The sequence below is a fragment of the Dromiciops gliroides genome, chromosome 1, assembly GCF_019393635.1.
Source record: "Dromiciops gliroides isolate mDroGli1 chromosome 1, mDroGli1.pri, whole genome shotgun sequence".
Taxonomy (NCBI): Eukaryota; Metazoa; Chordata; class Mammalia; order Microbiotheria; family Microbiotheriidae; genus Dromiciops; species Dromiciops gliroides.
Window position 1 is genome coordinate 480,187,649 of NC_057861.1, and position 11,175 is coordinate 480,198,823.

The following is an 11,175-nucleotide window of genomic DNA, read 5'->3' on the forward strand; positions in this document are numbered from 1 at the left end:
GATCCAATCATCTGGAAAGCAATTTGGAACTGTACCAAAAGTCATTAGCTCCATTAGGCCTATATCCCAAAGAGATCAAATGGGAGGGAAATGACCCACATATTCAAAAATTTTTAGAGCAGCTCTTTTATTGTAGAAAAGAACTTTTTTTTAAAAGTGTGCCCTTGAATTAGGCAAGGGTTGAACAAATTACAATACGTACATGTAAATAGAAAATTATTACCTCATAAAAATGACAGAAGGGATGAATTCTGGGAAACATGGGAAAATTTGCACGAAACTGATTCAGAGTGAAGCAGGCAGAAACAAGAGAAGAATGCATACTGTACTATGACTATTCTCTAGTTCTTTGTCTCAGAGCCAAACCTACTACATCTCCCTCTCAAGCTTCTACAATTAGCTGAGTGGATTGGGAAAGTCTCTTTTCTCTGACATTAACTCAAACCATTACTGGATGGCATTCCTCCTATTTATTAGGGAGGCACTGACCAGCACAAAGGCATATTTATTTCAAAGATGTAGTGAGAACAAACATGCAATCACCCACCCCCATTCATCAACATCTCAGAGACATACCCCAAAAGTTCCAAAACAGCATTGATCCCACCAAGTTCACGTCCATATCTGACATGACTGCTGGATGAGCACTTGCCCCCGCTGCCCCTGGACTGAGGAGTACTCATGATGTACTGGCTATGAAACTAACTCTAGAATTCCAAGGAGCCTCCATTCCCTTTACACATTGAGACATATATACTAGTCTGGCTATAAAACTGAGCTCTGGAATGTTGGGATTCCTAGGAGCTCTCTGGTCCTTTTGAACTCACAAAGTCCATAGGTTCCCCCTTGTCTCTGAGAGAATCCCACCTCTTGACAGAAAAGGTGATGGACTAGGCTTTCAATAATGAAACAGATTTTCAAACATGCATTTTCAGCCAATGTGTAGAACTGTTTGCTTAGGTATACACATCTATTTCAAAGGGAGGTCTTTTTTTAGAGAAAAAATTACTAGAAAAGGGAGTGATAATTATAACGCAAATAAAAAAAAGAAATAAAAGAATATTACTGAAACAATTAAAAATACACAAGAGAATTTCAAAGAGAAACACAAACAAGCAAGGCAGTATTGGAACTACCATGTTAAATTTAAAATATACTTTTTTTAAAAAACTGCACAAAATGGATTTCTAGCTTCATATACAATAAATAAATATACATCCAGTTTCATATGCAATTTGTGTTTTCTTGTTTTACATGGAAATATTGGGGTTTTATATTTGTCATGTTCATAGTAATAAAAAAGAAAAATCATAAAGATTTAAGGGCTGACACTAGTAAGTTTCACTTGAGTAATTCTTTCAAACTACTGGAATTCATTTAAGAAAACTGAGCACTAATAATATGACTGAAAACTCAGAAAGGTCTTAATTCTTTTCACTATGAAAGAAGTTTTCAGGCTCAATATTCCATTACTCCTTGCAAATTTCCAAGAGGAAAGGAAGTAGCAAATATTTTGATACTAATTTCCTAAATAGGAAACAAATTCAAGGAGAAAAAAAATGAATATTAAGTCAACATTAAGTCCCTCAGGCCACCCTTTAGCCCACTTAGCTGCAGTGATAAATTTATTCTAAACTCTATTTCGGTCTAATATGGTACATAAGGCTCAGAAAATTCTAAGCCCACTCAGAAGGTCCTAACTCCTTAAGCCTAAACTTGCAGAGGGATGTAAAGGGGGTAGAAATAAAATTAATATTATTAAGGAACATTAAATCCTAACCAGGCCTTGAAAGTTAATGTCCTAAGAAAACAATACTCCCCTCCATATACTCAAGGTTTCAGTCATATCAGCAGACTTGTTGCCCCCTCCCTCCATTCCAATCCCTTTGCATTTACTCATTTACACTCAGTCTCTTAGAAACCTTGGTTTCCTTTAGGACAGCTCAAAAGCCAACTTTTGTAGGAGATCTTTTCTGCTCCCCCATCCCCCAACTCTTATTGCCTTACATCTAAGATTATTTCCCTCCTACTCTGTATAAATCTTGCATGTATCTTTTTCTATACTTGTCTCCCACCTTGGAATATAAGCTCCTTGAAGGTAGGGAATGTTTTTGCTTTTTCTTTATATGCTCAGAGGTTGGTATAGTGCCTAGCACATAGTAAACACCATTGAGAGATAGTTATAAGATGGTTCAAATTGTCAGAATGCTCAGAAAATGTAAGACATCAACTAAACTACACCCCCGCAAATTTTACAAATAAAGAAACTAAGGTCTAGAGATGTTTAAATGGCTTGTCCAAGTCTTTCTCCTTTATCAAGCTGTTTTTGTAGGCATTGTTTTCCAGAGAGATTTATAGCAATTTTCATCCTCACTTTAATCAGATTGAGACTGTCTTTAAAAAGACCCACAAGGAGACCCTATCACTATTTTTTGTGGGGCTAACCTACTATCCAGAAGACTACTAAATACTAAAGTTCCATTTTTATTTCAAGGTTTCAGTTTTAAATTTGTTTATTCTACATCCCTCTGGGTAGTTTTTTTCTCACATTAAAATAGTATTTTTTTTTTCTGTTTTCAAAGACAGAGATACTTAACACCATGAAAGCCAGAAAGTAATGCTGAATTTTGTGTTTTACTAATGCAGTTTTGGGCCTAAATATCATTGGCTTCTTAAACTTCATTAAAGAGTCAATCACAAGTTAATCTGTGTGTGTGTGGTTGTTTGTTTGTTTGTTTTTTTAAAGCTTAAACAGTACGTGATCCATATTTCCAGGGTGGGCCCAATTGAATGAGTTTCTGAAAAATTATTATGTACAAAATACTAAAATTTGTCATTTCAGTCAATCCATTTAGTGAATGACCTTAAAAAACCCTTGATAATTCATGGTTAGAAATTAAGCTATAATTAACATGGGATCATTAGAATGTAAATTTGGTTTGTATATAAAACACTATGAAAAAGAATTATGTACTCCTGAAGAGGTATGGGAAAAGTACTAGCTCCAACCATCTAATGTCAAGTGTAATGTTGATTCATTTAAACCTCTCTCACTCCTGCTTCCTGTGCAAATGAACTAGACCGGGGATTTGAAAGCTATATTTTAAATACTTCACGATATCTGGAGACAACAGTTATAAACTGAATGCTCAGGAAACATGCTAATTGCAATTCACCTGAGTTATATGTTTGAACTTGTTTGCATCCATTGCTAATTACTTTTAACGCAAATATTAAACTTTGCGGCAAATCAGGGATTTAAATTTGATCTATGATAGAAAAAGGTGAGGGAAATTGGAGAATATTGTAAGCAAGAGCAGTTTCACTATATCCAAAGATTTTCCCATATATACGGTAGGCATTCCTGGAACAATGTTCTTTAAAAATTGGTTCCAGGAAAATGTGACATACAGGTGAAAGAGTTATGGAGGGCAATTAGTTCCTTAGGAATGCTATAAATATATAACTTGTTACAAAGAAGTTTTCGAACTTCATAGGTTGGACTTGTTTTAATTTATTAAGATGTTACTGATATTCACAAGAGAAAGCAACATTGCTTTAACTACAATTTATCCACTGTCCAAATTGGGGGGTGGGGTGGGGGCGGTAAATCTTTAAGAAACAAAACAAAAAAAGAAAGGAAAAAAGTTTCACTCAACTTTTTAATCTTAATTCTTAACCACCTAATCACCCATTCTTCCCTCCCCCCGCCCCTCCCCGGCCGTAGTACCCAAAACAGACAGGACTCTTAGCCTCGGCTGAGTCAGGTAAAAAAATACACTACACAGTGAAGGACATCTCTTTCCAAAACGCGGGACCCCACCACGCAGGCTATGTGCTCTTATAGCTACAGCCAATTCATAATGAAGGAAACAACAGATTCTAAAGTTTTTCCAAATTTGACTGGGGGGCTGGACAGTGATGAGAGAAAGGTTAGCCTCTTGATAAAGCCCTCAACTAATTACAGACGGTTCCCAAGTGTGGGGATTTCACGAAGGAGAAAGAATAAGGCATTCCAAAGGGTTGGACATCGAGAAAGAATGCCATGTGAGGTCAGGGTGACAACGTGCTTGTTCTAGACAGTAGAGAGATGAGGAGAAAGGGACCCATCAAACCAATCGGAGATGTTAAGCCTGAAGGGGCTTGGGTTTGGGGGTCGGGAAGTATAGGGAAAGAAGAAGCAAGAGAAAGGATTCAACCTGCACCCATGGCAGAGGGGCTAGATTGGAGCAGGAGCCGGCCTGAGGTCGGGGATTAGACAATCTCTCCTCCCTCTCGGCTCCGGGACAGCCCCCAAAGCCCCGGGGAGAAGCTTTCCGCGTAGTGGCAAATCCGTGGGGCGGGGTCCCGGGATCCATCTGCAGTGAGCAGAGGCAGGCTACTGGGGGTGAGGGGGTGGGGGGGTGGGGGCAGAAGAAAACAATCCTGCCTGCGGCTCCCGGAGGAGAAGGAAGAACCGATCTCTGTCCCGGGCCCTGACATCTCCCCAACTTCCCAGCCCCAGCAGACGCACACACCCGCACACCCAAGATAACTCCGCAGAGACCCTGGCCCCCCACGCCGCACCAACCTGGACTGCCGGGCCCCGGCAGGGCGCCAGCCCGGGACGGACACTGGACCCTCTCGGTGGCGGCGGAGGCGGAGGCGGAGGCGGCGGCAGCGGAGGCAGCGGCGGCGGGGGCAGAGGCGGCTGCGACGGCGGGCGGAGTTAGTTGGAGGCTCCCCTGGGCGGGGACAGGCAGAGCCCCGGGGCTGCCGCTGCTGCAGCTCGGGTGGCCGGCTTCCCCGCCTCCCTCCCGAGTCCCGCTCTCCGCCTTCTCTGGACCCTCTCGTCCGCTTCTGGTCCCACCCCGGAGGCGGCTTCCCGGACTCTGGGCTCAGATCGGCCGGTGCCCCTGCCCCCGCTCTCTCCTCGTTCCTCCTTCCCTCCCTTCCTCTCTCCCTCCTTCCCTCCCTTCCTCCTCTCCCGCCGCCCCTCCCCTCGTCCGCACTAGTAGCTACCAGGGCCAAAGAATCGCCCCGGCGGCTCTTTCCGTGGACGTTTCTCTGGGTGTGTGGATCTGGGACCCCGGACTGAGTGAAGCGAGGAATTGGGGCTCAGTTTGAGATTAAAAGCAGTGGCTTCCACCCACCAGTGAACCTGCCCTTACTTCCTTGGAGGTTTCTCGGGGCGGGGGCGGGGGGGGGCAGGTCGATCTTTGACAGTTTTGTGGCGTTTTATGGATTGTGTGTGTGTGTGTGTTGGGGCGGGGAGGGGGGTGGGGGTTGGGAGGGTGTGTGTATGTGTGACAAGGAAAGCAGAGCAGAAGAGCCGAGGGGGCAGAGAAGTCCGGCTATGAAACTCTAGCCCCTCTTGTGGGGCGGGGCAAAGCTGGGGAGTCTTCTTCCCCGCCTCGGGCCCCCTTTGGCCTGAGAAGCAAACCTGTGAGGTGACAGTCCAGGTTGCTCCGAGGGAATGCCTAGGAAAATGCCTGTCCCTCCCCCAACCCCCATTAGTTTGTGCTGACCATGAGGTTTAAAGAGAACACACTCAAACATTTCCCTGAGTTGGGTGGTAGGGTCATAAAAGATAGCAAGTAGGTGACAGAGACCTGAGAAGCTCAAAAGTAGAATGAAATCTATGGAAAATGAACGATCACTTCTCTGCCAAGCCATCCTGTGAGAGTGCCGTTTTCCAGTTCTGCTTCCCAAGTCAATTAAATTTGACTACACAAATATTTAAGTCACCCTACTCAGTGCAGAGCACTGTTTGGGACGCTAATGAAATGCGTAGTTTCAAGGGGGTGCATATAGTTATTATGTACTTCACATTTAACCTTGCTACTTACCGTTAAGGGGACCCCTTTTAGGTTATAGAATAAGCCTTTATAACAATTTTTGTTCACTGACTGAACACGACAAAACCCAGACCAGAGCAACGCAAGGGAAGCAAAGAATGTGAGTTATAAGCAAAGTATTTGACACATTACACTAGAGAGAAGCTTGGTATTGTCGTTTGGGGAACATTAGAAACAATTTGATACGGGTCTTAGAGGTGGACAGGAAAATGTTTTACTATTACTTGGTTATTGCCAGTGACAATTTTAGTGCTTATTACCCACCTCCTCCACCCCCTTTCCCTTTTCTCCTTCTATTTCTCATTTCCTTACGTAGGGATCCCCTTTCCCAGCAATCTGTCATTAGAATGTGAGCTTCTCAAAGACAGAAACCGTTTTTATGTTTCTTTGTATGTCGTTTGCCCTGCACATAGATTGGATACCCTGGTAAATAGAAGGATAGGGATAAATGCAGACCAATTTAGATTGCCTTAAATTCCAATTCAATATGATGATCCCAAGTACTTTTCTGGTTTAAGAAGCTCTCACAAGATGCAAGTCCAACACTGAAGAACTGCAGCTGAACCCACAGGAGCTAGGATACTGCCCACAATTCTGTTTTGAACCTAGAAGTGAGTTCGATCTTGCTAAGTCTAGCCTCCATTGAGAGGCTCCAGTGAGAGCTTCCTCTACTCGCACTCCTTAAATACCTACTGAGGTTCTATGGGGCCCGTTATAAGAGGTTATGGGATTCTCCCAAAAGGCCATCCAATGAATAGGAATATGGTATAGGACAACTAATTTATTCTCCCACACAAATGGAGACATAAAAGATTTACAGCATGTCAGTGACAAAAAGATTTAGTAACAATTTAGTAACAACTTGCAATTACTGTTACATTCTACTAGGAATCTGATACCCAAACTTCATCAGAAAATTAAAGGAGTTTGCAGGACTGTTGATCAAACGGTTTACATTTCACTTCAGCTTTACACCAACCAAACAGCTCCAGGTACATGTCTGCCAGTAGAATGACCAGGCTTGGACTTGTCAATGGCTAGCCTCTTCAAGATTATTGTAGTTGACAGGGCCTCCTCCTTTGCCTCCATTCAGTTTTGACACAGTGGGACTTAGGACAAGGGGAACTCTCACAAGGTTACTTCCAAGTTTTGATATGTCCATCTTGGGTTAGATATTCATTTACCTAAGATCAGGAAGAACAAACATAAAAGAGGCAGGCCAAACTCAGTTTCAGACTTGCTTTGGCAGGGATGTGCCTTAGATGCCATGTGTATATAGCCACACAGAGGCCTGGTTGAGGGAGAAGTCAATCCATCCTTTCCTCCACCCCTGTCTCCTGAGGAATCAACTGAAAACAGTCTTGACATTATTTGTAGCTGGTAAGGAAGGGAGAGGCTAAGGAGGAAGGTGATCATTCCTTTTTGTACAGTCACTGATTCATCATTTCTTCTAGCATTGCAGCCACTAAGCTGAGTGAGTCACACAGGGCTAGAAGCAAGGCACAAAAGTTTGAGCTTGGTTGACTGAAACCAGGAATGGCACATCTAAGTTTTGGGGGGGGGGTTCTTTGTTTTTGGTGGGGCAATGAGGGTTAAGTGACTTACCCAGAGTGACACAGCTAGTAAGTGTCAAATGTCTGAGGTCAAATTTGAACTCAGGTCCTCCTGACTACAGGGCCAGTGCTTTATCCACTGTGCCACCTAGCTGCCCCCGCATCTGAGTATTCTTAATGGGATGGCTCCTTTTGGCCAATTCTACCTTCCTATACTAGACAAAATGACTTTACAATGGTTAATTATGCAGTTTGTGGGAACCATACACATGAACTCAGAATATTAGCCTGAGTCCTCTAACCTTTTCTTTAAGTGCTTTAGCAATACCAATAGAAGAAGCAAAACTAGGAAATCCCTCTTAAAAGATCTTAAAAGACATTTGACACTAGCTGTGTGACCCTGGGCAAGTCACTTACCCCCCATTGCAGTTCAAACAAACAAACAAAAACATCATGCCTAGGGGCAGTTAGGTGGCCCTGGATTCAGGGGGACCTGAGTTCAAATCCAACCTCAGACATTTGACACTAGCTGTGTGACCCTGGGCAAGTCACTTAACCCTCATTGTCCCATCCCCCCCCCCAAATAAAAACACCATGCTTAATAAGACAGAAATAATTTGAAATAAGGAAAATGGAATATTTGGCTTCTGAAAAAAATCTTACTGTCTTTTAAGATCATTGAGATTGGAATGTATAGCACCAAAATATTTCTTCAGTACTACTATCTAACTACAATTTTCTGCAGTCATTCTGGAATATATGGGACCAGTTCTTGGGATAGACTCATAGTTCTTTAGGGTCTTTGGAGAGGTGAGTAAAGCTACTTAAAGTATATTTTCATTCTGTTGACCTCTGCAGTAGGCAGGGCTTCACACTCAGCAGGGCTATGTTAGACAGCTGCTCCCATGGAGACCCAGCATATCATTGCCACCAGCTGAAGTGGTAGTGGCAGCTGCCTAGATTGTTGTAGCTATAACGTATGGGGGCAGGGGAGAAGCATGATGTGCCAGCCATTTAGTGTATGATGGAGAAAAGCATTTTTTCCCTTTTTGTCATGAACTCTACCACATTTCTGGTTGCCCTAATATTTTAGATAAAGCTTGTTGTATTTTTAAAATGTAAAAAAGAAATCTTAGTTCATGGGCAGGACAAAACTAGGTCCTGGAAGGGTCTGGGGGTGTAGTGTGCAGACCCCTGCTCCAGAAGATTTCAAACTTGACAAACAGTAGAACACTTAAAGGGTACCCGTCTAAACACTTCTAATTTACTTATCTTCAGAGTCCTTTCAAAGGTACTATCAACCAAAGGTACAATCACACCCTGGTGTCCCAGATTTTACTTTTGAATCCATTGCATCCAAAATTCATTAGTAAATCTCTTATTTCCACCACAACACAAATGACGAAAGTAAATAAAGTTCAAGGGTCTAGAATGGGTCTTCTTTTCTCAATAATGGAAAACTATCAGACATTTAACTTCAGCAAATTTATATAATTTGTGAAATAACCACTAATGACAAAATTTCATAATGCAGGTTGACTAACCAGTCAGTTTAATTACATAAAGTGCTTCAGTCTTATCAGAAGTAGCCAAGCTGCTGACTCAAGAATAATTAATGCTTATTTTCATGTTACTTTTTATGCAATTGGAACATTCATTCAATATCCCAGTACTCAGAAATATCCCTACCAACAATTCCTTTTCTTCCCACTTTCCCTTTTCCTTTCCCATCAACCTCTACTTTCTTCTACTTGCTTGATATGATGGAATGACTCCCCAAGCTGTCCTCTGCTGAGATGAAATCAGGAAGAACTAATTCAATGAAATTTGCCATTAAGCCCATGCCCTGAAGAGTACCTACCCAATCCTCTATGTGACCAGAACAGGCACCCCCCTAGAGTCAGCCTGATCTCAAAAATAGCTACCCAATGTTAAAATCAATGTCTTAGTTTTATTTCCTCCTTGCAAACCAATGTGATAAAAAATTTTTTAAAAATTTAAATTAAAAAAAGAAAAACAATGTTATATAAAAGAAAAACTATTGGACTTCAAGTCAGCAGAATCATAGGTTCGAATCTTAACATTAACATTTACTAAATGTGTGACCTTAAATAAGTCACAACATGTTTGAGCTTTAATATTCTCATTTTTAAAAATAGAAATGCTATCATAGTACTTATAGGTTTGTTGTGGGAATAAATGCTATATTAAGTACCTTTCAAAATGTAAAATTCTATGTAAATGTCAATTATTATTATTGTAACACTCATTAAGAGCAAACTCAACGCTCACTACCAGTGAGTGGCCAGTTAAGTTCCCATGGGGTGACATTACTACTACTACTACTACTACTACTACTACTACTACTACTACTACTACTACTACTACTACTACTAATGTTCTAGGGGAGCCCCTTCCTTCTTTGAATCCCTCTATATTCCCTTAGGGTGATCAGTCATTTTCACAGCCCATACTTCTCTGGGAATCTGGTGTAGATGAACTTCTAGAGACAACTGAGTAAAAACAGTCTATGCCCTGGAGGCATATTTACTGCCTGGTTGGATTCTTTATGGACAATTAAGGTATTCAAACTTCTCACTTTTTCCATGGAAGAGAAAGTCCTTTGTGTGCATGAAGGCTTTAGATGTCTTTTAGCCTCAATAGCCCTTCAAGTTTTGCTAAATTCTCAATGAAAGATCTCTCCTTACTTAATTATTTGGGGAAAAGATAGCAAAGGACTCTTCAGCATAGCGAAGGCATCCAAACAAAAATGTTTTAGGGACTGAGGTGAAGATGGTATGATGTCATGGAAAGAAGGATGGCATATCGTAGAGCAGACTGGAGAACATCAACAGAAAAGAGAAAGATGCTGCTGCGTATGGATAACAAGGTGGTGTTGAAAGACAAATATGAAGGCAAACTCCCAGAAGGGGCGGGGGAGGGGGAGGAAATAAAAAGGAGCAAGGACTAATATTTGGGATGTACTTTCTGGGCCCACGCTAGAGAAAGCAGAAACGAGGCCTCATCTGGCAGCTTTGGGGTACAGTCTTGAAGGGATTAATGCTATCCAGAATCCGAGCTAAGTTTTGAGTCTACATTCTCAGGGACTGAAGTAGGATAGGAGAAATTGTGCCCTAAATATATTGGGAGAAACATTTTTACATTTGTTCTTTGAAGTATATATCAGTTTGTAAAAGACACCCAAAGATACATGATTAAATGCAGTGGTGGGGTTTGGGGGACATTCCTCTCTTTTGGTTCTCCTCCTATCTATATGACTCCTCCTTGTCAGCTTCCTTTACTGGATCTTTATCCAGGTGACTTCCTCTAAATATGGGTATTTTGCAGGACTGTCTCCTGGACCCTTCTTCTCTTTGCCTTCTTTAGTATTCTACTTGGTGATCTCAACAGCTCTTATGGATTTAATTATCATCTTTATGCTGATGATTCTCAAATCTACTTATCTAGCCCTAATCTCTCTGCTGAACTCCAGTCTCCCATCTTCAACTACCAATTAGACTTCTTAAACTCAGCATATCCAAAACTGAACTCATTATCTTTTATCCAAAACTATTACCTATTCAAAACTTCCCTATTATTGTTGAGAGCACAACCCTTCTCCCAGTCAACCAGACTGGTCACCTAGCTGTCATTCTCTATTTTTCACTATCTCTCATTCCACAACCCCAGCCAACACCCCATCTATTGTCCAAGCCTATCATCTTCATCTTTGCAACATCTCTCAAACATGCCCTCTTCTATCCTCTGATACTACCACCAACTTG

At 41.7% G+C, this 11,175-nt stretch overlaps 1 protein-coding gene across 1 annotated transcript in view; it reads right to left on the bottom strand.

Moving 5' to 3' along the window:
• Positions 1-6,835, bottom strand: part of LOC122750610 (peptidyl-prolyl cis-trans isomerase-like 4) — a 46,628-nt gene extending 39,793 nt beyond the window's left edge. The window contains exons 1-2 of the mRNA XM_043997365.1: positions 6,793-6,835; positions 4,571-5,096 (exon numbers count right to left, since the gene is read on the bottom strand). Coding sequence (XP_043853300.1) covers positions 4,571-5,096; positions 6,793-6,835 — 569 coding nt within the window. The remainder of the gene's footprint in view (positions 1-4,570; positions 5,097-6,792) is intronic.
• Positions 6,836-11,175: the final 4,340 nt, after the last annotated feature.